This window comes from Pelodiscus sinensis, chromosome 3 (genome assembly GCF_049634645.1).
Source record: "Pelodiscus sinensis isolate JC-2024 chromosome 3, ASM4963464v1, whole genome shotgun sequence".
NCBI lineage: Eukaryota > Metazoa > Chordata > Testudines > Trionychidae > Pelodiscus > Pelodiscus sinensis.
The window spans coordinates 167,345,424-167,372,661 of NC_134713.1; the positions used below are offsets into that span (position 1 = coordinate 167,345,424).

The window sequence follows — 27,238 nt, forward strand, 5'->3', positions numbered from 1 at the left end:
CGGATGATGCGCCCGCCTGCTTGGCTTTGCCACTTAATAAAACCGTGGTCAAGATTACTAATGCCCTGTGGCAGGCCCCAGCGACCCTGACCCCTACCTTAAAGGGAGTCGAGAGGCGCTATTACGTTCCTCAGTTGGGGCATGAATACCTGTACTCCCAACCTGTCCCGGGGTCCTTGGTCGTTCAGGTTGCAGCTCAAAAGAAGAGGCTTCCCCAGCTGGGGCCGTCCCCGAAAGCTAGGGAGCCTAAACGCCTTGACCTGATGGGCCATAAGGTGTATGCCACTGGCAGGGTGCAACTCCGCATTGCGAACCAGCAAGCGATGCTGAGTCGTTATGCTTATAATACTTGGCAGGCCATGGATAAGTTTAAGGATAAATTGCCTGCTGAGACCCGTTTGGGGCCAGGTTATCCCGGTTTGCCCATGCCTGGACAGAAATCACCACCGACGCCTGGGTTCTAAAAATAGTCAGAAATGGCTATACCATCCCCTTCCTGGGCTCGCCCCCTTCCAACCTGCCCGCCCTGTCCCTTTTCAGGGACACCTCTCACGAAGGCATCCTCCGTCAGGAGGTGCTAGTGCTCCTCAAAAAGGGAGCCGTGGAGAGGGTCCCCTCACATCTATGGGGCAGAGGGTTTTACTCCCGGTATTTCATTGTCCCAAAACCCAAGGGCAGGATTCGTCCCATCTTACATCTCAGGGACCTCAAGAAGAGGACTACACGCTGGTACAGCAGGCTAGGGAGGACGCAGGGTTGGGCTCTGCGGTCCTCAGTTCTGTATTGTAAATATGTTTGTTTATCTGTGTCACATTTTCTACAGTTTTTCTGTGTTCGCTTAGTTGAATAAATTTGTTTGGATTGTTCAACTTTCGTGGACTTCTCTTTCTGAGTGCTCCGACCCCTCCTCCTTGAAGTGGGGATGGCTTGGAAGTCACTTAATTCGAATGGACATGAGCAACCACTCAAAGAAGAAAAGAACGGTTACTTACCAGTAACTGTTGTTCTTCGAGATGTGTTGCACATGTCCATTTGATTCCCCCCTACCTCCCAATCGTCGGAGCGTCTGGCAAGAAGAAACTGAGGTGGGGGAGTGCCGGCAGGGGTACTTATGCCCCGCCATGGCGGCACCACTCCAGGGGGTGCCTTGATGGCGCTACAGGTATCGCTAGGGAAAACGCTCTGGAAAACGCGGTGCACGCGGTGCGCACGCCTAATTCGAATGAACATGAGCAACACATCTCGAAGAACAACAGTTACAGGTAAGTAACCGTTCTTTGCTCCCTTCTCTTTGTAACACCCTTTTAGGTACTTAAAAGCTGCTATCATGTCCAAACTTCCCTCTAAGCTGCACGGCAGCACAGCCCCGCAGTTGCTTAATCAGCCCTGCCCAGTCAAGTAGCTCCGTGCGAGGAGCCCTGTTTTGGTCCCTGGTTGGAATATTGAAACTCAACCTTTGATGGGCATATTTCACATTCTTACGAAATCACAGCAGTTTTTGTCTTACAAAGAAAACATTGTGTTTATACTCATGAAAATGTCACATAAATAATTACACTATTTTGCTTTCTGTTAGCTTGTGTTTTATGGCAGTCCCTGTCCCTTTCCCATTTGCCAGTAATTTTCCCCCAGTCTAGTTTTTACGTTTGTAAAATAAGATGAAATAAAAAAGAGAGATGATTTTGTGGCTAATGATCGAAACGGGGAGTTAGATCTTTATTCCCTTCCTGGTCCCAACTGAAACTTCCAGTCTGATTTCAATTTAATGTTTAGTAAAGCAAGTTGAGGTCCCTGAATGAATGGTGCTAGAAGTCAAAGGATTTTGCTCTTTTCCCAATCCACAAGTGGTTATGCCTTCTCTTGCAGATACTGTAGGCAGTCTAGACTTGTGACCCAGGCTTCGGTGTTTGGCCCTCATACCTCTTCTCTCTGTTCACCAAAATCTCTGTCTGGTGGTGAATGCAGACATAGCACTGACATTACTTTTATTGCCTATCTTTTTAGAGCAGTAATACACATCTTTCTCTTTTTAGGACTATTTCTCCCTGCTTTTTTGGTCTCTTCTGCTTCAGATACTTTGCAAGGGGAAATTTCCTTCACTGCAGGGGGGCACCATTAGAGCACTTATTTAGGTTGCACCCATCTCCATACCTTCAAGGCAGAGCTGCCCAAGCAGTACAATGCCACTGTACTGCTACGTACTCCTGCATTCACATCCTACACACAAAGTAATAATCTTTGTACAAAATGTCTTGAGATGTCATTTGAAAATTAATATCTCAATGATCATTAATATTCTTGTGTGATGTTATGTACCCAATGTGTATCAAGATTTATGGATATATACTGGAATTATGACTAAACTGTGTGTAAACCAGGTATAGCAGGAAGAATTGCTAAACAGGTCTGTCCTTAACAAAGGAAGGCGTGTTTACCTCATTTTTACATATTAGCAGGAAACATGACTATCAAGACAGCAGGGGAAAGGATGGCAAAAAACAGAAAAAATAGTATTTACTTTGGGTTGGTCCTGATTTAATCTGGAGGTTGGACTAGATGACTTCCTGAGGTCTCTTCCCTACCCTAATCCTCTATGATTCTAGAATTCAGCATGTACAAGTTGGGGAAGGAATAGCGTGGAGCATCCTTCGCTATCAGACTTCATGGTATCTTCCTCACAGTGTGAATAAAATTTACTTTTGAGGAGCAATCCTTACAAGAATCCATTTCAAAGGTTTAGTGGTCTGTAAGAATAGAGAGTCTTAACCTCAAGAGATAAAGCAATTGAATCAACTGATTGTACACAGTATTGCTGAATTATAAATAGGACCCTACCAAATTCATGGTCATGGAAAACATGTTGTGGACCATGAAATCTGGAACACAGCTGCAGGCCCCTACTTGGTTGCTAGTCCTGGGTGGGGATGGCAGCCAGCATCTTTCCTTTCTGGCTACTGAGTTTTGAAGGCAGTACCTTTGCCATCCTCAGGGCAGAAGTGAGTGTGTCAATGCCACAGCCCCCTTACAGTAGCTTTGCAACCCTTCCACCCCGACTCCTTTTGATTTAGGACTCCCACAGTTACAATACCATGAAATTTCAGATGTAAACATCTGAAAACATAAAATTGACCACAATGCACTGTGAATTTGTTGGGGCCCTACTTATACAGATGTATAGAGTGAGGTCTTTTTTGAAAGCTCATAACACACTGATGATTTATTCCACTGTGAAATGTATTTATTAACACTATGGCTGCGTCTAGACTGGCATGATTTTGTGGAAAAACTTTTAACTTTTCAGTTAAAACGGAAAAGTTTTTCCATTAAAAGTATTTCTGCAAAAGCGCGTCTAGATTGGTATGGATGCTTTTGCGCAAAAAGTGCTTTTGCGCAAAAGCATCCATGCCCAGTATAGACGTGCTTTTGCGCAAAAGCATCCGTGCCCAGTATAGACGTGCTTTTGCGCAAGAAAGCTCTGATGGCCATTTTAGCCATTGGGCTTTCTTGTGTAAAAAATTAAGGTGCCTGTCTACACTGGCCCTCTTGCGCAAGTATTCTTGCACAAGAGGGCTTATCCCTGAGTGGGAGCGTCAAAGTATTTGCACAAGAAGCACTGAATTCTTACATTAGAACATCAGTGCTCTTCTGCAAATTCAAGCGGCCAGTGAAGACAGCTGGTAAGTTTTTGCGCAAAAGCACTTGCTTTTGCACAAAATCTTGCCAGTCTAGACGCACGCTATGTGAAGAAATGTGCCATTACACAACACCAAAAATATTCTGTTTGTGAAACCTCTTCAGGTCCACCAGTTATCAGCTTTTAGGGAACTCATACAGGTCTTAATACTGATAGTAGTTGAAGTGTCTGGGAACTTCTCTGTACCCATTCCTAAATTACATCTTGATTTGATCGTCACTGGTTGATTATCTCAATGAAGGATACAGTGGAATTCAAGCATGCTCCAGACTTGTGGCTTTTTAGTGGTTTTACGCACTACACAAAAGATAGCTACACAACATAAATCTCTTGGAAAAGATAAATGCCTAACTGTAAAATTATGAATTAATCTAATGGGGTGTGGGGACAAATTATGCTGTTTGCATACATCATTCATGAACGATGGGAAATAAATGAAAGTCTAAATGTAGAAACAACTCAGATGCTTTCTTGGACAGGGTGTCCTCTAGCCTCCATACAGGTGAAACATACTAGGAGATCTCTGAGATGGGAAACTGGCTAATTGACCAATTATTTAACAGCATGATGGTCACAGGTATTCCAATCTATGTCATAGCTGGGAATGGAAGCCCTACCTCACTCTTGGTCAACTATGTCACTGCTGGGAATAGAAGGAAAGAGGAAGGTCATCCTAATCGTTTCAGAACTGACTAAGGAAAGCATGGATTTTGGACCTGATAAAAATCTGAGGGTAGTCCCACCTTCTTCCCCAGCAGAGGTCCATTGCTTCGTGCCAACCTGAGCTGCCTCCTGAATAGTATATTCAGTTCAAGATGAGATATTTGTCTAAGGAAGAAAAAGGCCTTCTGGCATTATTCAAACCCTCTATCTCAGCCTGTCCTGACACCTAGACAATATCTTCCATCTGATGCAAAGGCAAGAATGGTCAGTCTTGATTTCTTAGGACAACTCAAATGCCTAAGCCAGAGTGCATACCCATTTTCCATTCATGGGATTTAGCCACTATTTTTCAAATTCTTGCATTTCAGCTGTTTGAAATGATGCGCTCAATACCCATTGAAGGTCACTTCATAGTGGCTTCTGATTCTGACATTACCACATAATGTATCATTCCACCCTTCCTAAGAAGCTGCCTTTTCCTCCTTTAAAAGCTTTCAGCTGGGTTACTAACAGTACTTAGGTACTTCTGCAGTTTTGGAAGGACTCGTAGGGCAGGGTGGAGTTAAAAACATGCTATTTTTTATCTTCCCATATGCAAACTGATCATTCTTTGTCTTTATTGTCACACCATCTTAAGCTTTAATCATCTGTGATCTTACAAACAAAGCAGGAAGTGACTTGAATATTACTTGGCTGGAGCTATGCTTCAAGACATGTGACTGGTGAATCAGCAGTGGTATTTTGCCTTTCAAATTAGTATTGATGCAATGATGGTAGCAGACAGTGTGCCTCTGTAGCTGATGTTTCTTCCTCGGCTGGAGTCCCCATGGGTGCTCCACTGTGGGTGTCGGGCTCATCCCGGCGCCGCAGATAGATCTTTTAGCAGTCGTTTGCCAGACCACGCATGCGCATAGGCCGTCTTGCGGCTTTTCGCACCGTTTTTGGTTGCGCGGTCCAGCTCCTGCCAGTTCCTTCTAACCATCTTTGGGTGCAGACGGAGAGCACTCCCTCTCATGTTAATCCTGTCAGGAATTGAGAGAGGAGAAAATTGTATATAGTTAGCTGTTATAGTTATTAGTCCATAGTTAGTTATCCATAACTTAGTTCACGCATTCGCAAAAAAAAAAAAAAAAATTAGAACACTCATGCCAGGATCACAAGGATTTAAGAAGTGCACAACATGACATGAGTCAATGCCTGCCTCGGACAGGCACGCTTCATGTATAAGATGTCTTGGCAAGGGACACATCCCACAAAAGTGTTCCCATTGCTCGACGCTGATGGCTCAGGCAAGACGTGATCGGGTGATGCGGCTCAAAATCCCTTTATTTGACAAAGCATTTGACAACGACCTTCTCTGAAGGCAACGCACACAAAGAAAAGGCTTTCCCCATCCTGCTCATTACCATCAACCCGAGTGAGTACGGGACACAAACCGGGCACCTCCGGATTGGTAGTTGCCTGCAAGCCGGACAAAGAAAAACAGGTGCGCAGTACATCGGCACAGAGTCTGGTGGTACATACCGCACCGCGGCCCAAATCGGCACCGATGCTGGCACCTACTCCAGCACCAACATCGACAGTGCCAACTTCAACATCAGTCCCTCACATATCGGCACCGACCACATCGGCACCGGAGCTCACGTTGGTGCAATCAGCACCGATTCCACTGGCACCGATGTCATACCTGGCACCGGCGCATCGTTCTGCCATGGCACAGTCATCCCGTGCATATTTCACATGCAGTACCGACACCTAAGTCGACACTCCCGATGTCTCCCATACATTATTCCCTGGCACCCACCAGGTAACGACGGAAGACAAAAGCTGCCCCACACCATCACCAAGCCCGGAACAGGAGATGTTCTCCCCTGAACCACCTTCACCGTCTCCAGTGCTGTCAACTCATTCAGCCCATTTTACATCCAGGACTCGACGATTTTCACCTAGTGTGTCTCCACCCTGAGATACCATCACAGTCACCTTCTCCATCATATTCATGAGGCAGATCAAGATCTCCCAGGTCTCCCTCATACTTGAGGAGCTCCAGGTATAAGGATGCCCATAGAAGCGGGTACTGTCACAGGCAATTACCTTACTATGAAGATTGCTGGCACAGTCGTGGTAGTCACCGGGAACGATACTCCCACTCAACCAACTCATTGAAGACACATCTCGCCTTCTTAAAAGCAGATCTCTCTTGCCACCTACGGCTAGACCACCTACGCCCACCGGTAACCAACCAACCACAGCGCACCAGCCTATTGTTGAAGAAACGCATTTATCAGATGCAGAAGGATCACAACATCGATCCCCTACGGCCATTGCTTCTTCTTTGCCTGATGATGCCATCTTTACAGGGGATACTTCGCCCACAGATGATTTGAAGGACTTTCAGGAGCTGTTCAGAAGGGTTGCCAACAACCAAAACGTACAATTAGTGGCAGTCTAGCAGCAACAACATCATCTGCTGAGAAATCTACACTTGTCCCATTCATCCAAAGTGGCTCTCCCACTGGATGAGGCAATACTCGAGGTAGCCAACAATATCTGGCAAGCTCCTGCCTCGATGCCTCCAACAAATAAAAGAGCTGACAAAAAGTATTTTGTGCCAGCGAAAGGGATGGAATTTTTATTTAACCATCTACAACCCAACTCCCTGGTCGTTGACGTGGCACAGCAAAGGGCCAAGGCACTCCAATACAAGACCGCCACCAGGGATAAAGACAGTAAACATCCGGATCTCCTAGGGAGAAAGGCATATTCGTCGGCCACTTTAACACTTCGTATGGCCAATTACACCGCACTGTTAGCCAACCATAATTTTGATGATTATGCTAAACTGGTTCCTCTCATCAAACACCTTCCTGAGAGTAAACAACAGGTTCTTAAGGCGATCATCCAGGAGGGATACACAGCCTCCCGTTGGGCACTTCATATCACGCTTGACACAGCAGATGCAGCGGCCCGAACCACAGCTACATCCGTGGTCATGCATAGGGCATCATGGCTTCAAATGGCAGAAAGACTTGCAATCCAAAGTAGAGAACTTGCCCTTTGATAGGCAAGCCCTTTTTACCAACAAAACCGATCAGGCAAAGATTCGTGCATGACATTAAGAACCTTAGGAATGTACATGCTCCCATATCGGCGTAGAAAAATATACACCTTACAAAGACAAAGACCATTTTCATATGCGGCACCACAAGCACGCCAGTATGAGCCCCAGCGACCCAAACAACATCTACAGAGACGAAGACCACAAAATACCAGACCAGTAAACCAACAGGCTACCAAGCAGCACGTTTGACATGTGCAACAAGGGATTGCAAATCATTCAAATATCAACTGCCCCAAATGCCAACACTGCGCTCTTCCATCATCGCTTAAGGCCCTTTCAACATTGCTGGGCTGCAATAACAACAGACTGATGGGTTATGCAGCTGATAACATCAGGTTACGTAATTCCTTTCAGGTCTCATCCCCCTCCTACCCTCTCCTCCCATCCCTCTTCAGGGACTCATTTTATGAGTCCCCCCTCAAACAGGAGGTGGTTCATTTACTCAATACTGGAGCAATAGAGAGGGTACCAGAGACCTTCAAGGGGAAAGGGTTTTACTCCCACTATTTCCTAACTCAGAAAAAATCTGGGGGCTGGAGACCCATATTGGACCTTCGTCGGCTGAACCTCCGCAAGCAGCATTTCAAGATGATGACCTTAGAGACCATCATCCTGGCACTCGAACAGGGCGACTGGTTTGCATCCCTCGATTTACAGGATACCTATTTCCATGTGACCATTCACCCGGCTCACAGGCAATTCCTCTGGTTCCTGGTAGGTTCTGATCACTACTAGTACAAGGTCCTACCATTTGGTTTTTCGTCAGCTCCCAGGGTTTTCTCCAAAACACTGGCAGTGGTAGCAGCCTTTCTGCATCGACTAGGGATCATCATTTTTCCCTATCTGGATGATTGTCTTCTCAGAGCTTCGTCTTTTGACGAAGCATTATGTGCCATTAACAAGGCGAGAACTCTGTTCAACACTTTGGGTCTCATAATCAATATCCCGAAGTCATCCCTCACACCACAGCAATCCATAGAATTTATAGGTGCCTGCCTCGATTCGACTATGGCACGCGCTTACCTGCCCACCTCCAGGTTTCACACTATTCAAGACCTTGTACAAATTCTTACTACCAGTCCCAGGGTTTCCATATTTACCTGCCTTCAGCTTCTGGGACACATGGCAGCGACAACGTACGTCGTAGCCAATGCAAGACTACATTTCCGATGTCTTTAACACTGGATGTCCGCAATGTACGCATCTCACAGACACGACGTGCACAGAATGGTAATGGTACCAAGTGTGGTCAAACAATCCTTGACATGGACCATTCTGCACAATATGTTGGCAAGTATACCTTTCCACCAACCCCAACCAACCATGCAGATTACAACCGATGCAACTCTTCTCGGCTGGGGGGCCCACATGCAAGACAAACAAGTTCAAGGTCGTTGGTCTGCCCAGGAATCTCTCTGTCACACAAACTTGCTCGAGTTAAGAGCTATCTCCAATGCCTGTGAGCACTTTCTCCCTCTTATCCATGACCAAATGCATATCCTCACAGACAACATAACAGTATATTACATAGACAGGGAGGAGCCCGTTCCCACTCCCTGTGCATGGAAGCCATATGCTTATGGAACTGGTGCAACCGACACAACGTGACAATCACAGTGGCCTACCTCCCTGGGGAAAACAATATCACATCAGATGCCCTCAGCAGGCATTTTTCCCAACAGCATGAATCGGAACTACACCCAAATATCCTTCACATGTTGTTCGATCATTGAGGCCATCCATCAGTAGACCTATTCACCACTCAGTACAACACGAAGTGTGCTCAGTATTGCTCCAGAGCGGGCATCAGCCGGGCATCCAAGGGAGATGCTTTCTTATACAACTGGAGCCAACAACTTCTGTACGCGTTCCCTCCCACCCCCCTGATTCCCAAAGTCCTGGAGAAGGTAGCAATGGATGGGGCAAGAGTAATATTAGTAGCACCATACTGGCCCCGCCACATGTGGTTTCCTTACCTGTTCCGCATGTCGCCTCATCCTCCGTATCATCTTCCCTGTCGGCCTGATCTACTGACACAGGATCACGGGCAGCTGCTACACCCACAGCCGGATCGCCTTGCTCTGTCCACATGGCTCCTAACTGGTTCCAAGAAGGGGAAATGAGCTGTTCTCAAGCAGTCAAGCACGTTCTGCTACACAGCAGAAAATCTACAATGCATAAAACATACCTGCATAAATGGCGAAGGGTTCCGGAAGTGGTGTTCACACAGAAACCTAGACCCCTAACACAATACCTCTACATTCCATCTTGGGCTATATTTTGCATCTGAAACACCGTGGATTTGGTACACTTGGTGGCTATCACAGCATTCTGCCAACCAAAGGATGGTTATATTGTCTTCTCACATCCCATTACGAGAAGATTCAGAAAAGGACTGACCACTCTTGCAAGCACAAGCAACCTCCGGAACTGTGGAACTTAGAATTGATCCTAGACACCCTAATGTGACTACCATTCGAGCCTTTGGCCACCTGTGACTTACATACTTTGACCATGAAGGTCGTGTTTCTCTTGGCAATCACCTCAGCACGCAAAGTGGGAGAACTAGCAGCCCTTTTGGCTACACCCCCCCTATATCATTTTTACATCACAGGGAGTCTTCCTGCGTCCCCGGCCATCGCTTTTACCCAAGGTTAATTCCAGTTTCCACATAAATGAACCTATTATTCTCCCTGTGTTTTATCTGAAACCACACTCCTCAGAACTCCACGCAGGACTTCACTCCCTCGATGTTCATAGAGCTATTGCATTTTATATTGAAAGAACTCGCAATATCTGGAAATCCCAACATCTGCATAGCGAATATCAAAGATAATAGTATCTTGTATTACATGATGCTACGAGTTAAAGAACATAGCCCTTCCACACACCTTTAGGGCCCACTCTACCAGAGCAATGGCGACTTCAGCAGCCTTTCTCAAGGGAGTCCCCCTCAAGGACATATGTCGAGCGGCCACATGGTCCTCAGACCTTACATTGCAAAACATTATGCACTCTCTAATATAATTATGACCGATGCAGCAGTAGCCACCGCAGTTCTTTCCATAGCGGCAATGCACTGATTCTGAACCCGGCTACTGCTGTGGAGTCACCCACAGTGGAGCACTCATAGGGACACTACCCGAAGAAGAAGTTGTTACTCACCTTGTGCGGTAACAATGGTTCTTCGAGGTGTGTGTCCCCATGGGTGCTCCACTACCTGCCCTCCTCCCCTCTTCGGAGTCTGTTGATTATGTCTTTCAGTCTTCGACAATCAGGAGAAACTGGTGGAAGCTGGACTGCGCAACCAAAAATGGCGCGAAAAGCTGTGAGACGGCATTCACACATGCACAGTCCGGCAGATAACTGCTAAAAGATCTCCGATCTGCGTCACCAGGACGAGCCTGACACCCACAGTGGAGCACCCATGGGGGGGACACACCTCAAAGAACCATCGTTACTGCACAAGGTGAGTAACTTCTTTTCAGTTGAGTTGTAAATCCAGGATCCTCTCCAGTTCTAATCATATTGGCTAGCTCTGGTAATTCTCTTCTACCATCCTTATTTCCCAATGGAGTTTCAAGAAAATAAGCAATTCTTTACTTTCTGATTGGTTAGATGTCAGTAAATCACAAGTGAGAGGGAAACACCTACCAACATTGCTGTGGGAGATGAACATGACTTCATGAAGCCTCTCCAAAGTATTTGTTGGAATTTGTGTTGGGTGAAGTAGTATTTGTTTTCTCCATATATAGTCAATACATCAAAAGATTCTGATGTACTACAATGACGGAGACATGTTAATATTCTGGGGAAGAGAGGACAGTTCTTTCTTGTACCAGGTAAGTCCCGAGAGCCACCTTTTTTGCTCCTTGTTGCATCTGTCACCATCCTGATTAAAGAAGACTCAACAAGATTCCATCTGTTTCTTGCCAACATCACTGCTTAGTCAGCCGTAGGTGCTTCGTGTTCCCTCTTGCAGCAGCTAATCACCCAGAGTATGCAGAAAATGTTGTTTGGTATTTTAATACCAGAAACAGACATTTACTTTGGGAATTAATGTGTTTATTGATTTAGTCAAGAGGTTTGAGGTTGGCCAAAGAAAAGAGCTAAGCAGAAAAATAAATATTTCCATGAAAGCCTGGAAAATTTCATGCCAAAGTGTAAAAAACTAACATATTTTCACTGTTTTGAGATGAAGTAGTGTGTGTGTGTGTGTGTGTGTGTGTGTGTAAGAATGTTGGAGAGGATATGAAGCATTGTTTGTATCCTAAGGCAAAATAAATGTGCAAAGATATTACCAAGTGGGCCTGCTGCTCTTGTATTAAACTTCAATGGCATCTATGCAACCTCATTGACTTTGACACATTTGTGCAGGTGTAAATGATTGGAACGTAATTAATTCTGCTGATGCACAAGATGAAATAGAAGTTGGCGCTCTCTTTCTTAGCTAAGTTATCACTGCAGGGTTAACAAGAGTAAAAGGCAGCAAATATTGTTTTTGTCAGCAATCTCTGTAGGTAAAACTGAATGCACACAAGAAGCAGATCTGCCAAGTAAAAATGGACCTCTTTTTCCCCCCCAATCCTGTTTCAGAGTGCATCCAGTCTTTTTAATTATGGGATTTTCAAAAGCTTTAGCATTAGCCTAATTCTGCTTTCAGTGACCTCCGCCGAGCAGGGCTAACCAGTGCAGAATGCTTTGAAAAATCCAGTTTGTATATCCAGTTTTATGCCATTCTATCGTGTGTGACACCACTATACATTTGTTGTAGATTGATACTACTTTTGATTTATCTAACTACCTGAGATATGATTGATGAACGAATGTGTTAATCCTTCTTGTAACAGTAATTCAGTCCATAAAGATATTTGGCTGCACTGGTAGCTTATAAAATTGGGAACCACAGTAAAAATACTTGGATAAATAGACATTGGCATGTTTGTGCTGAAAATATATATATTGTAAAATAGGAACAAACTACAATGTATCATTGGGCAAAAAATACAAATGGTAACATGCAAAGTATTGTAGCACATTTTATGTTGTTGTTTGATGCCTTTATGCTAAACAATTGAGAGTGTTTAGTATTATATAAGGGCAGTTTATAAAAACGTTTGTGTCACTGTTTTGAGCGCTTAGACGTCAAACATAAATACAAATGACAAGGCATTTGTGACAATTTTATAAATCAAATCATCCCAAAGAAAGAAGGAAAAGAACTTTATTTTCACTTTAGAACCTCCACTAGAAGATTTATCTGGCATTGTTCGGGTACTTAACTGAAATTATTTTGTTTTTCTTCATTTAAATCATTGTTCTGGGGTAGGGCTCGGGATGAGTGGTTCAGTATCTGGGTAGAGAGGACAACCCCAGCCCCCACTCACTGCAGCAACCTAGGGTCAGGTAAAAAGTGCCTGTCCATGGCTGCTGCTGCTGCAGCGGGCACAGCCAGGGGAGGGGTGCTTATCCCCTAGCTGGGCTACAGACAGACACGTGAACAGACTCTCTGAAATATATAGTAGATAGCTGTTCCTTTCTCCATCTCTGGCCCCTTGCTGCCCCCTTCCACCCCCCCGTGGTCATTCTGCAGTATAACTGACCTTCCTGCCAGATTCCTCTTTTCATTTTATGAAAAACAATCAAATTCCAGGCATATCCCATTTTTCTAGGACAATGAAACCCTGACCTGCTTTGAGTTATGATAAGAGGAAGCTGCATACCAAATTTGGTAGTCTTAGCTCTTATGGTTTAGGAAGAGTTCTTGAACAAACAGTCTCACAGGTAGATGGAAGGACAGACAGATGCACATTTCTAAAATATATAGCAAGATTTAGATTTATGTTGTGACCATTTTTAAAATCACCTGGTTTTTAATTACATGCAATCATTTAGCTTTCAAGAACAGATGTATAATATCCTTTTTTTTTAACACTTTCTGTTTCAGGAACAGAGTTATTTGGCTTTTGGGAAGAAATAAGTATGATTATCTCTGATTCGGAGCTGATGTCAGGTGTCCACTACTCCTCTGCAGTAGCAGGATTCACCCAGTATCTTCAGAGTATCACTAAACTAGTAATCTCTCTGCTCTCAGTGGCTGCAGACCCTGACTTTTCAAAGAGTAGTTCACCTGTTGCAGAGCAAATGATGAATCCTTCTTCATTGGTAGTTCAGTTGCTGCAATCTGACTTTCATGAAGTGCATCTGCCTATGTTGGAAGCGGTACTGCTATGGCGGAAGCAGATAGATTCTAAGCAGGTTCCAGAGGAAAAGAAAGGTCCACTATCCTTACTTTCTGATTTGGAGGTGACCTTTCTTAGGATGGCTATGAAGGAAAAGCATATGGAATGTTTCTGCAAGGTAAAAGCCATTCCATTTTCTCAAGATGTGAAATGTTTTCAGTAAATGTTTCTAATTCTTTTGAAAAGATGCTTCTGCTGTATTTTTGGGCATATTTTGTATTATATTCAGTAGAACATGGAGTCTCTTTCTCATAACATTAACTAGGAATTTTACTTCGATTTTGTAGTAAAGAGCCCAATATGTTGCTTAAAAGTAAAACTTCCCCGTCTGGTATTTTGTATCTTCATCACTTTTCTAATTCTGCTGGGAAACCTGCAATTTTTTCACCATGATTTGCTGCTTTGTACATAAGTCAGTAATTTGTCAGAAGCGAAGTTATGCATTTGAGAAATAAATATAAAATATATGAACTATTATTTTGAAGCCTATTACACAGTTAATAGGTATAGAAAGGTATATAGATCAGTACATCTAAAATATAATTGTGATAAAATCCTTGCTGACAAAACAGGAAAAAAAATACAGCTGTCATCACTGTTTCTTTACTTACCAGTATTTTGTTTGTGAATTATACATGCAGGTCCTAGAAATTCTTCATTGTATGGATTTCAGAAACTTGCTTCCAACAGCAGAACATTCTATAAAAATGAACCCAAGAGAGTTCTTAAACTGGGCTATGAATATCATAGATGTCTCTGACAGGTATAGTCGCCATCTTTGCATTTTACCAATCTTTTAAAATATATGTTGTTTTCAGTTTGTAATAAGTCTCCTCGGAATTGAAGGGATCTTTAATGTGGAAAAAATAATTCAGTACTTCAGTAAACCCCATACTTAACAATTTAAAAAAATGGTTTACTGTTTATTAAATTGATGTTTCAAAGAAGCAAAAGTTTATTGCAGGGAGATAAGGGAACACATGTGCTGTAATTTTGCAGAAGTTTATCTGGATCTGAATTATCTAAAACAGTCCCACACCAGGAAGCGAACATTCTGTAAATGAGTGCATAATAATAAATAAGGTATTAACAAGATGCCCCAGATTTCAGAGAGTGGGGCCAGTATATATCAGATGACACTTCCCAAACAGTAATCAGCAAACACCACGTCACATATAATTACTTCTCCCAAAAGCACTCTGGTTCACACTGGATCTCTTGCTCATTGTGTAGATTAAAAAGGTTCTGTTATTCAGTTTTACATCTGTGGATCTTTCTAAAGACTATCAAATACTGTAGGTCACTATAGTATTGTTTATAAGAAACTATCCTGGTGATTTAAGATTTTTACTGGAATTACAAGAATTGACAGGATTTCTCGTTACTTTATTATATTTGCAGAATATTCAGAATATCTGGGCCGTGACAATAAATTGCCATGCAGCTGCACTTAATATTGTTCACTTAATCTGTCATTTTAGATGTTTTCAAATAGAGAGAGGGGAGCTTGGGGAGACGGGAAACTTATCTCAGACTTCTTTATCTTTAGATTCCCACAATGTTAAAAATTGGGCTAAATATTAAAATAGGCTGTCAAGACATTTTAAAAAAGGGCAGGATTAACCCAACACTATTGGCATTCTGTTTTATTCCTGCGTTTTTACACTGGTCATTTGCTTTTTTAACTCTCTGGAAAATTTTTAATAGTAAATTCTAGCTGTCAGGCAGATACTACTTCAAATATTTTTTGAATGATCTAGAACCCTTTATACTTAAATACATGTCTTCAGTTGAGTAAGTACAAGGAATCTGAGTGTGTACAAACTGTGGTGCTCTCTTTCTTTTATTAGCTTCTGAGAACAAGTAATATGCTTATATGAAGCACTGTAAAGCCTAGATATGGGGGGGTTCAGCCAAGCTGCACTGTCCTTGGCACATTACCCAGTTTGGATGGACAAACAAAAGTGTTTCAAAACCAAGTCCCTTTAAGGACTCTTACAGGCAGTGTTTCAGAAAGGACTTGAGGGAGGAATAGGCATGTAAACTGGTAACTAAGATACCACTGTACAATATTTACTGGAATAGTCTAGCTTTTTAATGACAATTACTGTAATTATTTGTTACTCTCCATCACTTCATAATAACTTGTGTGCATTATAATTTGTTTCACAACAGTTTATATATTTTCATCATATTGATTCTATTCGCCTGCTACAGGATGTGCAGATTGCTAAAAAGTTGTCAAAGTTTAAATGGATAAATTGAAGCAGAAAGTTCTTAAATTAAATACGTGTTCCCGGTCCAAGGTTGTATGGCTATCACTGCTGGAAAAAACCTGACCATGATTCTTCAAGTGCAGGTCCATGTGTGTATTCCATGGGTCCCGTGCACCTGAGTCCAGAAATTCTAACAAGCAATGTCCATTTGCTTGTAAATGCATAGCTCTCCTTAGCACAAGGTCTTGGAAATTATCCATGAACAATACACAATTGAGTTCCTGTCCCTCTTCGCTCAACAAAACCCTTTTTCTGCTCCCTCTTCAGGAATCATACTCTCTAAGTAATCCTATATCAAGACGTAGACTCCCTTCTACCAGGATAGGGAAAGGTGGGCATTGAGTGCATCTCTCAGTATAAAGGGAAGAGTTCTATTCCATGTATTTATTTTCTAATGACCCCCAAAAAACTTCTGGACCTTTGGCAACTTAATGTGTTAATTTGAAAGATGAAATTCAGGACAGTTATGTTAGCATTGATAATCCCCATCGTAAGAGAAGAGGATGTGATTTACAGCTGTCAACATGAAGGATGCTTATTTTCATGCAGACATTTCTCCCTCTTCTGGAGTTTATGGCAGACCAAGAACATGTCTAGTTCATAATCTTTCCATTTGGGATAGCAGCAACAGCCAGTGTGTTTACAAAAATTTTCTCTTTGGTAGCAGCCAATTATGGGACATCAGACTTAACAGTTTTCCCATGTCTGAACAACCGACTCTTGATAGGTCGACAGAGTTTCTGCTTCAGTTGCTAGCAGCTCTAGGCATCTGCATAACTAAAGAAAAGTACGTTTTATCACTCGCCACATGAGAAACTTCATCAGAGTGATAATGGGTTCTGTTTCTGTAAGAGCAGCCAGATTTCACAGATTAATCACAGACCAATAACTACAGTTAGAATGTGGCCCTCACTTTTTTGGCCATATGGCCTCATGGACTTCTGTGATGTCTGTGCCAGGCTCCAGTTGATCTACTCACCAGACAAAGATCATATCAACTCCAGAGTTACGATTCCTACCTCCTTCGTGTAGTGGTTGAGCCTGAGGGAGTGAGAATGGGTTTTCCCAGCCATACTGTCACTGCCACCATCATAATAGATGCCTCCCATCTGGGTTCAGATGCTCACCTCAACAACCACCCTGTACAAAGTAGTGGGACCCCCACGGGAGGCCAGATGGCACATCAGCTTACTAGAACTGAGAACAATCTTCTGGCTTCCAGAACCTTTCTCTCAGGCCTGGTCTGCACACGTGCTTTATACCCATTTAGCCACATATGGTTGATTTTCTAAACAATGTGTCCACACTACCAAGCCTGTCACATCAATCTTAAGGGCTGCTGAAGTCAATGTTGGTTACTCCTGATTTCACAACGAGTAACTCTATTTCCGACTTTGTCTGGTCAAATTTATGGTAGTATAGATGTAGTGTTGGCAGAAGTTGAGGTTATTGGCCTCTCGGAGGCATCCCACAGTGTCCCACTCTGGCCAGAACCTGCACCTCTGCTGCTCTCAAGGAGAACAGGAAAAGCCCCAGGAAAATTTGAATTTTATTTCCCATGTGGCCGGCATTGCGAGCACATCCCAGAGTAGGCAGCACACCAGAGCACACGTGGCCATGACTTCTAATCGTTCAAATTCTTCAATGACTTCTAGTATTTCTAGTCCCCTGGGGTATGTCTACACTAGCCCCCTAGTTCGAACTAGGGTGGCTAATGTAGGCATTCGAACTTGCAAATGAAGCCCGGGATTTAAATATCCCGGGCTTCATTTGCATGTTCCTGGGCGGGCGCCATTTTAAAATCTGCTTAGTTCGAACTGACTGCCCGCGGCTACACGTGGCAGTCAGAAATTAATCTGAACTAAATCCTTAGTTCGGATTAACTGATACACCTCATTCCACAGGGGTTAGTGGGTTACAGAGTGTAATAAGCTATAAATCCACTTTCTCTGTTCAAGTCATGATTTTTAGTGACTAGCAGAGTAATGAACATAACCTTCCAAGTTTGTTGCTAGAAAGCGTTGTGCGTGTTTCCTTGGAGGATAATTGTTAAGAAATCAGAAGCTTGGAATACCTTTCCTGGACCAGTAAAATGCATTACCTACCTCGTCTAGTGTCTTGGGTCTGACAGAACTACAACCACACTGCATAATGCAACAATTTTTAGTTACTTTCACTTCAGTCAAGAGGATTAACGAATTGGGAATTATCATGACAGACTTTTTTTATGTGATTTTCAACAAATAAAAAGTATCCCTTTGTCTCCATCTTAATTTCATGTGAAAGGTTATATCTGAATTCCTTGTCGACCAGGATATCCACTTACTTGTCCTGTTTCCAAAACACCAGACTTTTGCAGAAGAGAAGAAACTTTATTTCCTCAATCTCAGATCAGCAAATCACCAAGAATTTTTCTTGCCATAGCAGGAAGATCATGAGATCAAGCAATATCCAGAGTAGAGGTCCACACTAGCACATAATGTCTAATGAATATGTGGACTGTGCTCCAGGATGCAGCCATGGAAACTGCAGTATTGCAAGCATCTTTGCTGCCAGTTTCCTCACACTTCTCACTTCAGTCTGAGCACTGTTGTCAGTCACGTACAAGTAGAATACACAGAGAGAGTATCACTCAAAAAGAAATGGAAATACTGCAATGTAACTGGAAGTTTTGAGATGTGTAGTCCCAATCAGCATTTGGCTGTCCACCCTCCATCCCTTCTTTGTTGGGTAGTGTTAGGGTTTATCTCTGCTGGCAAGGTACAGTGCTGAAAATTGGTTGCTCTGGGGTGTGAAAAAACACCCACCTGAAGTGCAGCGATTTACAGAGCTGTAAAGCACAACTGCCGTCATGGAAGTGATACTATGACCACACTGTCATGTTAAAGCACTGCTGGGGCATGGATTTGGGTGCATGGCACACATGTAAAGCCACATGTGGAATACAGATAGGTACTACACATCTCGCAGATCTCCCGGTTACAGATAAGTAACTTTTATTTATGCCTGCACTCATTTTTCCCCTTAAATTTTCATCATTCTACTCTCACTGTTGCAACTCTACAAGTACAATCAGTAGTGAAAGCAATTGTCAAGACTTACTGCCAATATTTCAATTGTGGTGCCTTATGACACTATTAGATGATTTTGTGGTTAAAATTCAGGGAGTTGATCTACCTCAGCACTTCCACAATTTCCAGCACTGGTAGAAGAGCAATGATAGGACTCTTCAAGGAAACTGCTGGTGAAGACAAAACTGTAAAGAGTCTGTATTTTATTTATCACTTGAAAGAGCTTGAAAGAATACTACTCTCTTTGTATGTTGAGTTGGGATCTGCATATATATGTGTTATGTATACTCTAAAGGAAGTGGCTAGATAGGAAGAAAATAGATACTAGGGAAGTTGAAGGAACAGTTTATGTCCATTTGCATATTAACTTTAAATGCAACAAAAATTGAGAACTGTAAAGACCATTGTGTACTTAGTTTGTAATCTAACCTTAAAAAAACCTGTTTGAACATGACAAATACCTGATGGATCATGATATGGGCAGGTTTATATTCATTAAACACAAAATCCTCATGACTAAACCAAAAAAACAAATGTTATTTCTCATCTGGATGTGTATTCAGGTGCTGAACATTCATAATAGATTAGATCGCATTGGGTTTCAAGCTGGCTACAACTAACAGTGTATAGAGTGTTCAGCGAGTAGGAAGGTATTTTAATATTTGCTGCCAGTGATGATTACCAAGTGTTTTTAGAATGTGAAGCTGTGGCAAAATATACCATAATTTTATGATGTTGTTCTTTACCTTATTTTTACAGCATTGAAATTCAAAGTGTAGCTCTCAAATTAGCCTCAAAGTTGGTCTCCCATCTTGTACAGAATTGCCAAGAGGTAAGATGGTTTATTTCTCAATCCCAAACATAATACTGTTTAATGTTTTGTTATTTTGTTTTCTTGTGTTAGAAGAGATGAATAGTTTTCTTTGTCAGAAGTCCCTTTAATACCCTTTTAGTTGAATTGTGCCTGAAGTGTTAGTTGCTCTTTGTTATGTTAGTCTATCTCTCTGTGTGTATACAATACCACATTACGAATTGGAAGCCATATTAGCATCATTTTAATATTTCAGTCTCTCAGTAAGTTGAATTTGGGTACATTTAAAATACAATCTTTTCAGCACTGAGCATCTTAGGGATGTTAGATAGTCATTAATTGAATAGTCATGTAACTGCATAATATTATCGGTTACACAACTATTCGATAATCCCCGGAGGCAGGGCTGGCAGCGAGCACACTCCTGAGGAGCCCCTGCTACCCCCTTCAAAGGGTATGCAACATGGGCTGGCAACAGTCTCTATTCACGGGGGGCCCACGCTCCCTGCAGACAGAGGCTGCTCTGGCATCCCACAGAGTAGCACCAACATCCCATGGAACCTGGGCCTGCCGCAGACAAAGGCCCAGGTCTACAGGTCTTACAAAGTATGTAGTCCCCTGCTCTGAGTGCAGTGGACTGGACTTGATGAGTTCTCAAGATTTCTTCCCTTCTATGATTATGTATGATTTTATGAAATTACTAACCCAGAATATGTACTTAAGTTTTGAATTGGTAATTTGCAAATCTATTAACATATATAGAACAAAGTTTTTGGAGATATTAATGTCTGTCAGATGTCCATGTGTATATATATGTGCAGATAGATATGGATTTTTAGATTATTTTAAAAAAATGAACTATCACCATTTATTCATTGTGAAACTGTTCCATGTACAGTAATTGCTTTTCTAAATAAAAACTTTTCAAAACTATACCATAATACCTAGTGGTGATAGTCTATACTATGTGCCAATGGCCTGAATCATCTCATTTAAAAATATATAAAATTGAAACAGACATCTAATTTTTTGCATTCTCTCACCTTAAAATGTCAAAGTACATTTTTCAGATTTTTAAATATAAAATTATTGTGTAAATTTATTTCACAGGAGATAAGATGTTTTGCCAAGTTGGAATCTGGAATATATTGTTACAATGAAATTTACTATGAACCTTGAAAAAAGAAATCTTTAGTGGAAATGTTGACACAACTCTGCCTATAAGAATTACAAGTGATCTGCTCCTGTTTAAGTAGTTTTTATTTGATTTGCATTCTATGGTTCATTTTTGAGTGTGTGCAAGGAGGACTATTACTTTAGAAAACAATTAATATAACAGTTCATAGTTCAGTACGAATCAGAACCAACTTTAAGATGTTCTATAGAATTCTCATGTGCTTTTTGTGTTTTCAGGTTATGGAATCAGAAATGAGACAGTGGGTTCAGTTAGTAACTACTTGTTGTACAGATGAGCAACAAATAGATATACGATTGGCAGCTGCAGAAGTCCTCAGAAGTATTACGCCACTTTTCTTGACCAATCCAAAACTTATCCTTGGTGAGTAAATTTCTAAGATTGAGCACCAATATTCTCATGAAACACTTCAGATACTAGATGTAATGAAACTCAACAGCACGTGATATTTTATATAGAGAGTATGTTTTAGTCATATCAGTCAGTTATTTTGTACGGATGTTATCATATAGTTGAATACACGATTAACTGGTAAGCCTAGGCTTATTGGTTAATCCTGTCAACTACACATTCCCCCCCCCCCCCCCGCTGTCTCTGTATTAGAGGCAGCAACGGGGAGAGTGGGAGCTGGTGCCTGTGTGGAGCCAGCTCTAAACTGGCTCCCGCATGAGCACCAGATCTGACTGCTCTCAGATAGAGGCCACAGAGCAGAGAGTGAGACGAGCAGGTTGGAGTCGATATGTGCAAGGAGCCAGCTTTCTAGCCAGCTCCTTGGCTTATCGGCTCCCATGGACCTGCCTCCCCACCCTTTGCTGCCTCCTACAGAGGCAGTGAGGTGACCAGGCAGGAGCCAGTGTTGGGGGCAGCTGGCTTAAAAGCTGGTTCCCCCCAGCACCAGCTCTGTGGTGCTGCCTCCCTCCCTGCCACGCTGTTGCCTCTATCATGCCTCTTTATTTGCATAATGAATATGCAAATAAAATAAACTTAAAAAACAACAAATGGTCTGGTAGCACTTTATAGACTAACTAAACATGTAGATGGTATCATGAGCCTTCGTGGGCACAGCCCAATTCTTCAGATGACCGGAGTTTTCCTGAAGAAAACTGAAGTTTTCTGAAGAAGTGGGCTGTGCCCACGAAAGCTCATGATACCATCTACATGTTTTGTTAGTTGATAAAGTTCCACCAGACCATTTGTTGTTTTTTAAGTTTATCCTGTACAGACTAACTCAGCTACCCCCTGAAGCATGCAAATAAAATGTTACCAGTCCTCCAAAAGTTTGTGAATGGGTCTTCCAGTCCCTGGTATCAAAAAGGTTGGGAACCACTGATCTAAAAGCTCTCATCCTGGATCCTGTGTCTATGATAGGATGTTGGGGGGTATGCAATGAAGATTGTACTGGATTGGTTAGATTTCAAAGTTCTTTAAATAAATAAATGGTGAAGAGGGACTGAAGTTAAGGCTTACAAAAACAGTGCCACATTGACAGTCCTGGAAATCTGTATTCTGTAGTGATACACAAAACAGTCATAGCATAAAATTGGCATTGCCACTTTTATCTCTCACAAACCATCCAAGGTCAGAAGTAAATCTGATCTCTATGCCCAGACCTTGTTGGCCTTTCTGCTTAGATTTCCAGCAGTGCTGTCAACTGTAGTGGCAATGTGTTTTTGCACTATGAACACAAGTGTCCTCGAAACTTGAGTCAACCCATTGCCACTTCTGTGAGCCAGCCAGGTTTTTTACTCCTGTTTTTTTACCTCTGCCCCTGCAGCCCCTGCTTTATTCTACACCTTCTTAAAGCGTTCTTTTAGTTGGAGATATTACTTGGGTTTTTTTCAATTACAGCACTACCCACCTGCCCCTCACCATGTAAGATACTTACATTCATGGCTGGCAGGTATAATAGATCAGAAGAAATTCCCCTTGCCCTGCTGTGGCTGCCGGACTCCCAGTTGCAGAGTTATGGGGAAGTTTTTAATTTATTATGCCCCATACAGGTTCCAGGGTGGCTAATTAAGCATTACGTTCCCTGGACTACTGGGAGATTACTGGTGACCCCAGGAAGCTGACTAGCAAATACCCCCTTCTCAGCTTCCCTGGTGGGGAATAGCAAAAGCTTTTTCTGGAGGAGGCTTTTTTTTCTGGCCACTTAGGGTCTGGGGAGGGCAGATGTGGCTGCAGCTGGCTTGGGGCTTCTTCAGCCAAAGCACGGGAGCTTGAGGCTCCTTCATGTGGGAGGGGGGTCTCAGCACTTGAGAAGCAGGGGGGAGAAAGGTTCACTGGGCTCCAGCTACAGGTGAGAGGCGAAGGCTGTCCGTAAAAGGGCAGAGCCAAGGCTAGCCACCCCGAAGTGGGGCTCAACACACCACCAATGCTTATACTATTTATCTTACTTTTTAATTTACCTGTGAGGACATAGGCATTGCCATACTGGTGCAGAACATGAGTCCAACTAGTCTGGCATGCTGCCTCCACCAGTATCCAGGAGTTTGAGATTCAGATGAAAGCGAGAAATTTCCATAGTGTGTTTCGCCATCTGTGCAGTTATGTGCATAGGAGGTGGAGGAGAGCAGTTTTCATCCTGACCTTGTCAAATGATTAGCTCAAACGGCCCTCAAAATGAAGTGTATGGGTATCCGAGCTAGTTGTACTGTGTGTCATCTCTTGCTTTGGCCTAACTGGAAACTTTTAGGCTCAGGCTGTTGAGTTATTTAACATAATATACACTATAAGAAACTGATATGAGAGCTGGGTGGTGGAATTTGATCAGATAATAAACAAACTTACTCAACCCACTAAGAACATATGTAGAGTGTATGTATTCCATATGTCTGAAAATATATAGAGCCTTTGAAAGCTTAGCTTTGATGTAATGCCAACATTACATTGCATTGACTCATATAGACTCTGAGGGTAAATTAATTTTGAAAGAAAGTGTGACTAGAAATTAAATTTTTTGCTTAATATATAAGATGGATATATTTCGTCTTCTGAGATGTCAGAAGAGCTAGAAATGAGACAATAAATCATTTGTTTGAAAACAAGTCTGTTAAATGGTACTGATACGATTTAGCTAGGTTAAATATATGCTAATCCTCTGGTTCCAACTAGATGCAATATTTATGTATTTTGCCTGAGATTAATGCATTTGTAAATCCTAACTCCTAGAATCAAAGTTAGAGCCAGTAATAAGACAGATATTATCATTAATAAAAAATGAGGGATAATGGGTTGTTTAAATGACTGGTACTGGAATTTTGAGGTTTTCATCCACGTTGCTGGTATGAATTGGGTGAAGCTAACACTTACCAATATTTCCACATCTCTTGTGGGAACACTGTAAGATCTTGTTTACACGGGGAAGTTGGTTGACATAGTTATAGCAGAATAATTATTCTGTTACAGCTGTTCTGGTATAATTGGTGTGGAAACTTCCAAAATAAAGTGCCTTGATTCAAGAGTTATTAAAGTAGAGTAATTATCCTGGAATGGAGTGTCCACATGTCTGTATGGGGATAAAGGGCATACAGAAATAGCTATGGTAGAATTTTTCTACTACAATTTGATTACCAGTTTCCCTGGGTACACAATCCCTAAGAATCTCCTACTACATGCAAGCAATAACATGGGCTTAACTCTCTACTTAAACCTTCATCACACAAACCTCTGAGGGAGAAGCTGACAGAAAAGTGCTTTCCCCTGCAGCAATTTGGTAGAAAATAAACGTAGGCAACCACTACATTGCTCCCCAATCTCTGGAGTGTAATGCCTGATGTGGTGTGGTCAGCAGCTAATCATGTTTTTAAGAGGCAATCCCAGTATAGTCTCTTCATGGATGATCTTCACAACCTGAGCAGCAAAGTGAGTTGAGGTGCTCAAGAGAGCAGTACCATCAAGAATGCTTTCTTAATACATCACCTTAGCATCAAACCAGCATGCTGCTGTTTCTTAGATATCGCTAGACAGAACATCCAGCCAAAAAACATTATTTCAGGGACCTGCTGGAGTCTCACCTGCATATCAGCTGCACCTTACCAATGTCCAGCAAGAATTCCACAGTCACAAGAACTGCAGAAATTTCAGAGCATTACTTGTTACCCAAGACTCTGAATATCCCAGCATATGTCTAATGTTGAAGACGGTCCTCCCTCGTATCAGCTCCCCACTCCTGGGACCAGACAGGGTCATCTATCAAAGAGAGGTAAGAGAAGAAATGGTGGAAAAATTCAGTTGGCTGCTCAGGTTCAGGATTATAGAGCAAACAGCATTTTGACTACATTGCCACAGGACCTCCTCTTTATCTCCCCTTTCCGTCTCTTTTTTTGAGCATGTTCCCTAAACTTTTTCATTCTTAGATGTGGAAATAAATATTTCTGTCGTTATTTTGATTTATTGTCAAAAGTAAAATTCTAAATTTCTTGCCTCTTTGTGAATGTGCAGGTCTCTCCAGTACACTTGCGATGTGGAAAGGCGTAGTTCTGCTGTTGCAGAGTGAAGAACTGATAGTAAGGGATACAGCTGCTGATATCATAAGGGTAGCTCAATCTCAAAGCAATATCTGTAACAAAACAGGTACAGTATGGCAATTTTTCTGTTGACTTGGACATTACTAGGTATTTGGAAGAAAAAAATATTTCCCTTTTCAGCACAAAGGGCAGAGCTTTATTGCTTGATAATTGTAAAGAGACTACCAGATATCTGGTAACTATTGCCCTGCATAGTGGAGCAAATACACATGCAGGGCTTTCTCCCATGCTCTGCCATGCAGAAGTGGGAGGTGCCAGGAAAGTCCCCTGCACTAACAGCAGGGGAAGGATTCAAGAAGCTGCATCCTAAATCACCTTGCTGGAGGGTCTGAGTGCCATCCCTGCTCGGCTCCCCTCCCTCTACTCTCCCAAGTCCCCTCCCCCCACCTGGTGAGCACTGATCTGAAGAGCTCTGGTGTGACCCTGCCCCTCTGCTTGCTCATCTGTGCTCCCTCTCCTCTGCCCTCTAGATTTGTTGTGCTGAAACACTTAAAATCCAGATTGTGCATTGAACGAGGAGTTGAGCCTGATGGATTCAGATCAGATCTAGATCTACATTTTTGTATCTGTGCAGAGCTCTACTTATTATGGCATGACATTGCATACTCTAGAAGACAGTGGTCAATTATGGAGGCTTGATGCCTACAATTTTAATTTTTTTACATTTCTTGGTAAAATGTGAATATAATTATTTGGTTATTTAGGAAAGACTGCTACAATACTTGGAGGTGATTCTTCCTGTCATGAGTTAGACTGACTCTGGTATAACTAGTAATTTTGGACATACCAATCCATTTAAATTACATCATAATTACAGGTAATGGAAGAGGCTACTTAGCCCTGGTCTACACTAGGGAGTTATTTCGAAATAACCCCCCTTATTTTGAAATAAGCGGAGCATTCACTAGTTACTTTGAAATCTGTACTTCTGCTTTCCTCGGGGAATAATGCTTATTTTGAAATAGCTATTTCAAAATAGTGTTAGTGTGGATGCTCCGTCCCCCCTATTTTGAAATAACTACTCCCCAGAGCAGTGGTGCACAAAAGGGCCTCTATGGGCTGGATCCAGCCCGCCAAGTGGGTTGATCCAGTCCATGGAGGCCCTGCTGCTCTCCTGCCCCGAGGCCAATTAGGGCCTGGAGGCGGGAAGAAGCACACAAAGTTTCTTCCTCCCCGCCAGGAGCATGCGGTGCTTAGAAGCACCATGTGCTCCCTGCAGGGTGGGAGGAGACTTTGCACGCTCCCCCACCCCCAAGCCATGATTGGCCTGTGGGTGGGAGGGCACGGGAAGTCTCCTCCCACCTCCAGGGGCACGGGCGCCTAGAAGCAATCTGGAGGTGGGGCAAAAGCGGTCCTTTGCCCCCAGACCAATCATAGTCTGTGGGTGGGGAAGCCTGGAAGTATCCTGGACCCGCCCCTACTTTTGAGGCCCACCCCTTCCGGAGCAGCCTGGGACTACTTCAAAAATTTCTGAAGTGGCCTCTGGCAAAAAATTATTACCCACCCCCTACCCCAGAGTCATTCAAAGTAATTACTCCCCAGTGCTTCCTGGGGCTCTAAGTTGAGGTAACGCAGTCACAATAATGGAGCCTGTTTAACACAAAACAAGCAGATTTAAAACAAACAAAAGGAAGTT

General features: G+C 42.7%; 1 protein-coding gene across 2 annotated transcripts in view; it reads left to right on the plus strand.

Moving 5' to 3' along the window:
• The window catches only part of THADA (THADA armadillo repeat containing), a 308,025-nt gene that overhangs the window by 243,638 nt on the left and 37,149 nt on the right, over nt 1-27,238 (plus strand). For both annotated transcript variants that reach the window (XM_075925431.1, XM_075925430.1), the window contains 5 exons: nt 13,426-13,838; nt 14,362-14,483; nt 19,827-19,899; nt 21,292-21,436; nt 25,517-25,648. In XM_075925431.1, the coding sequence (XP_075781546.1) occupies nt 13,426-13,838; nt 14,362-14,483; nt 19,827-19,899; nt 21,292-21,436; nt 25,517-25,648 (885 nt within the window). The remainder of the gene's footprint in view (nt 1-13,425; nt 13,839-14,361; nt 14,484-19,826; nt 19,900-21,291; nt 21,437-25,516; nt 25,649-27,238) is intronic.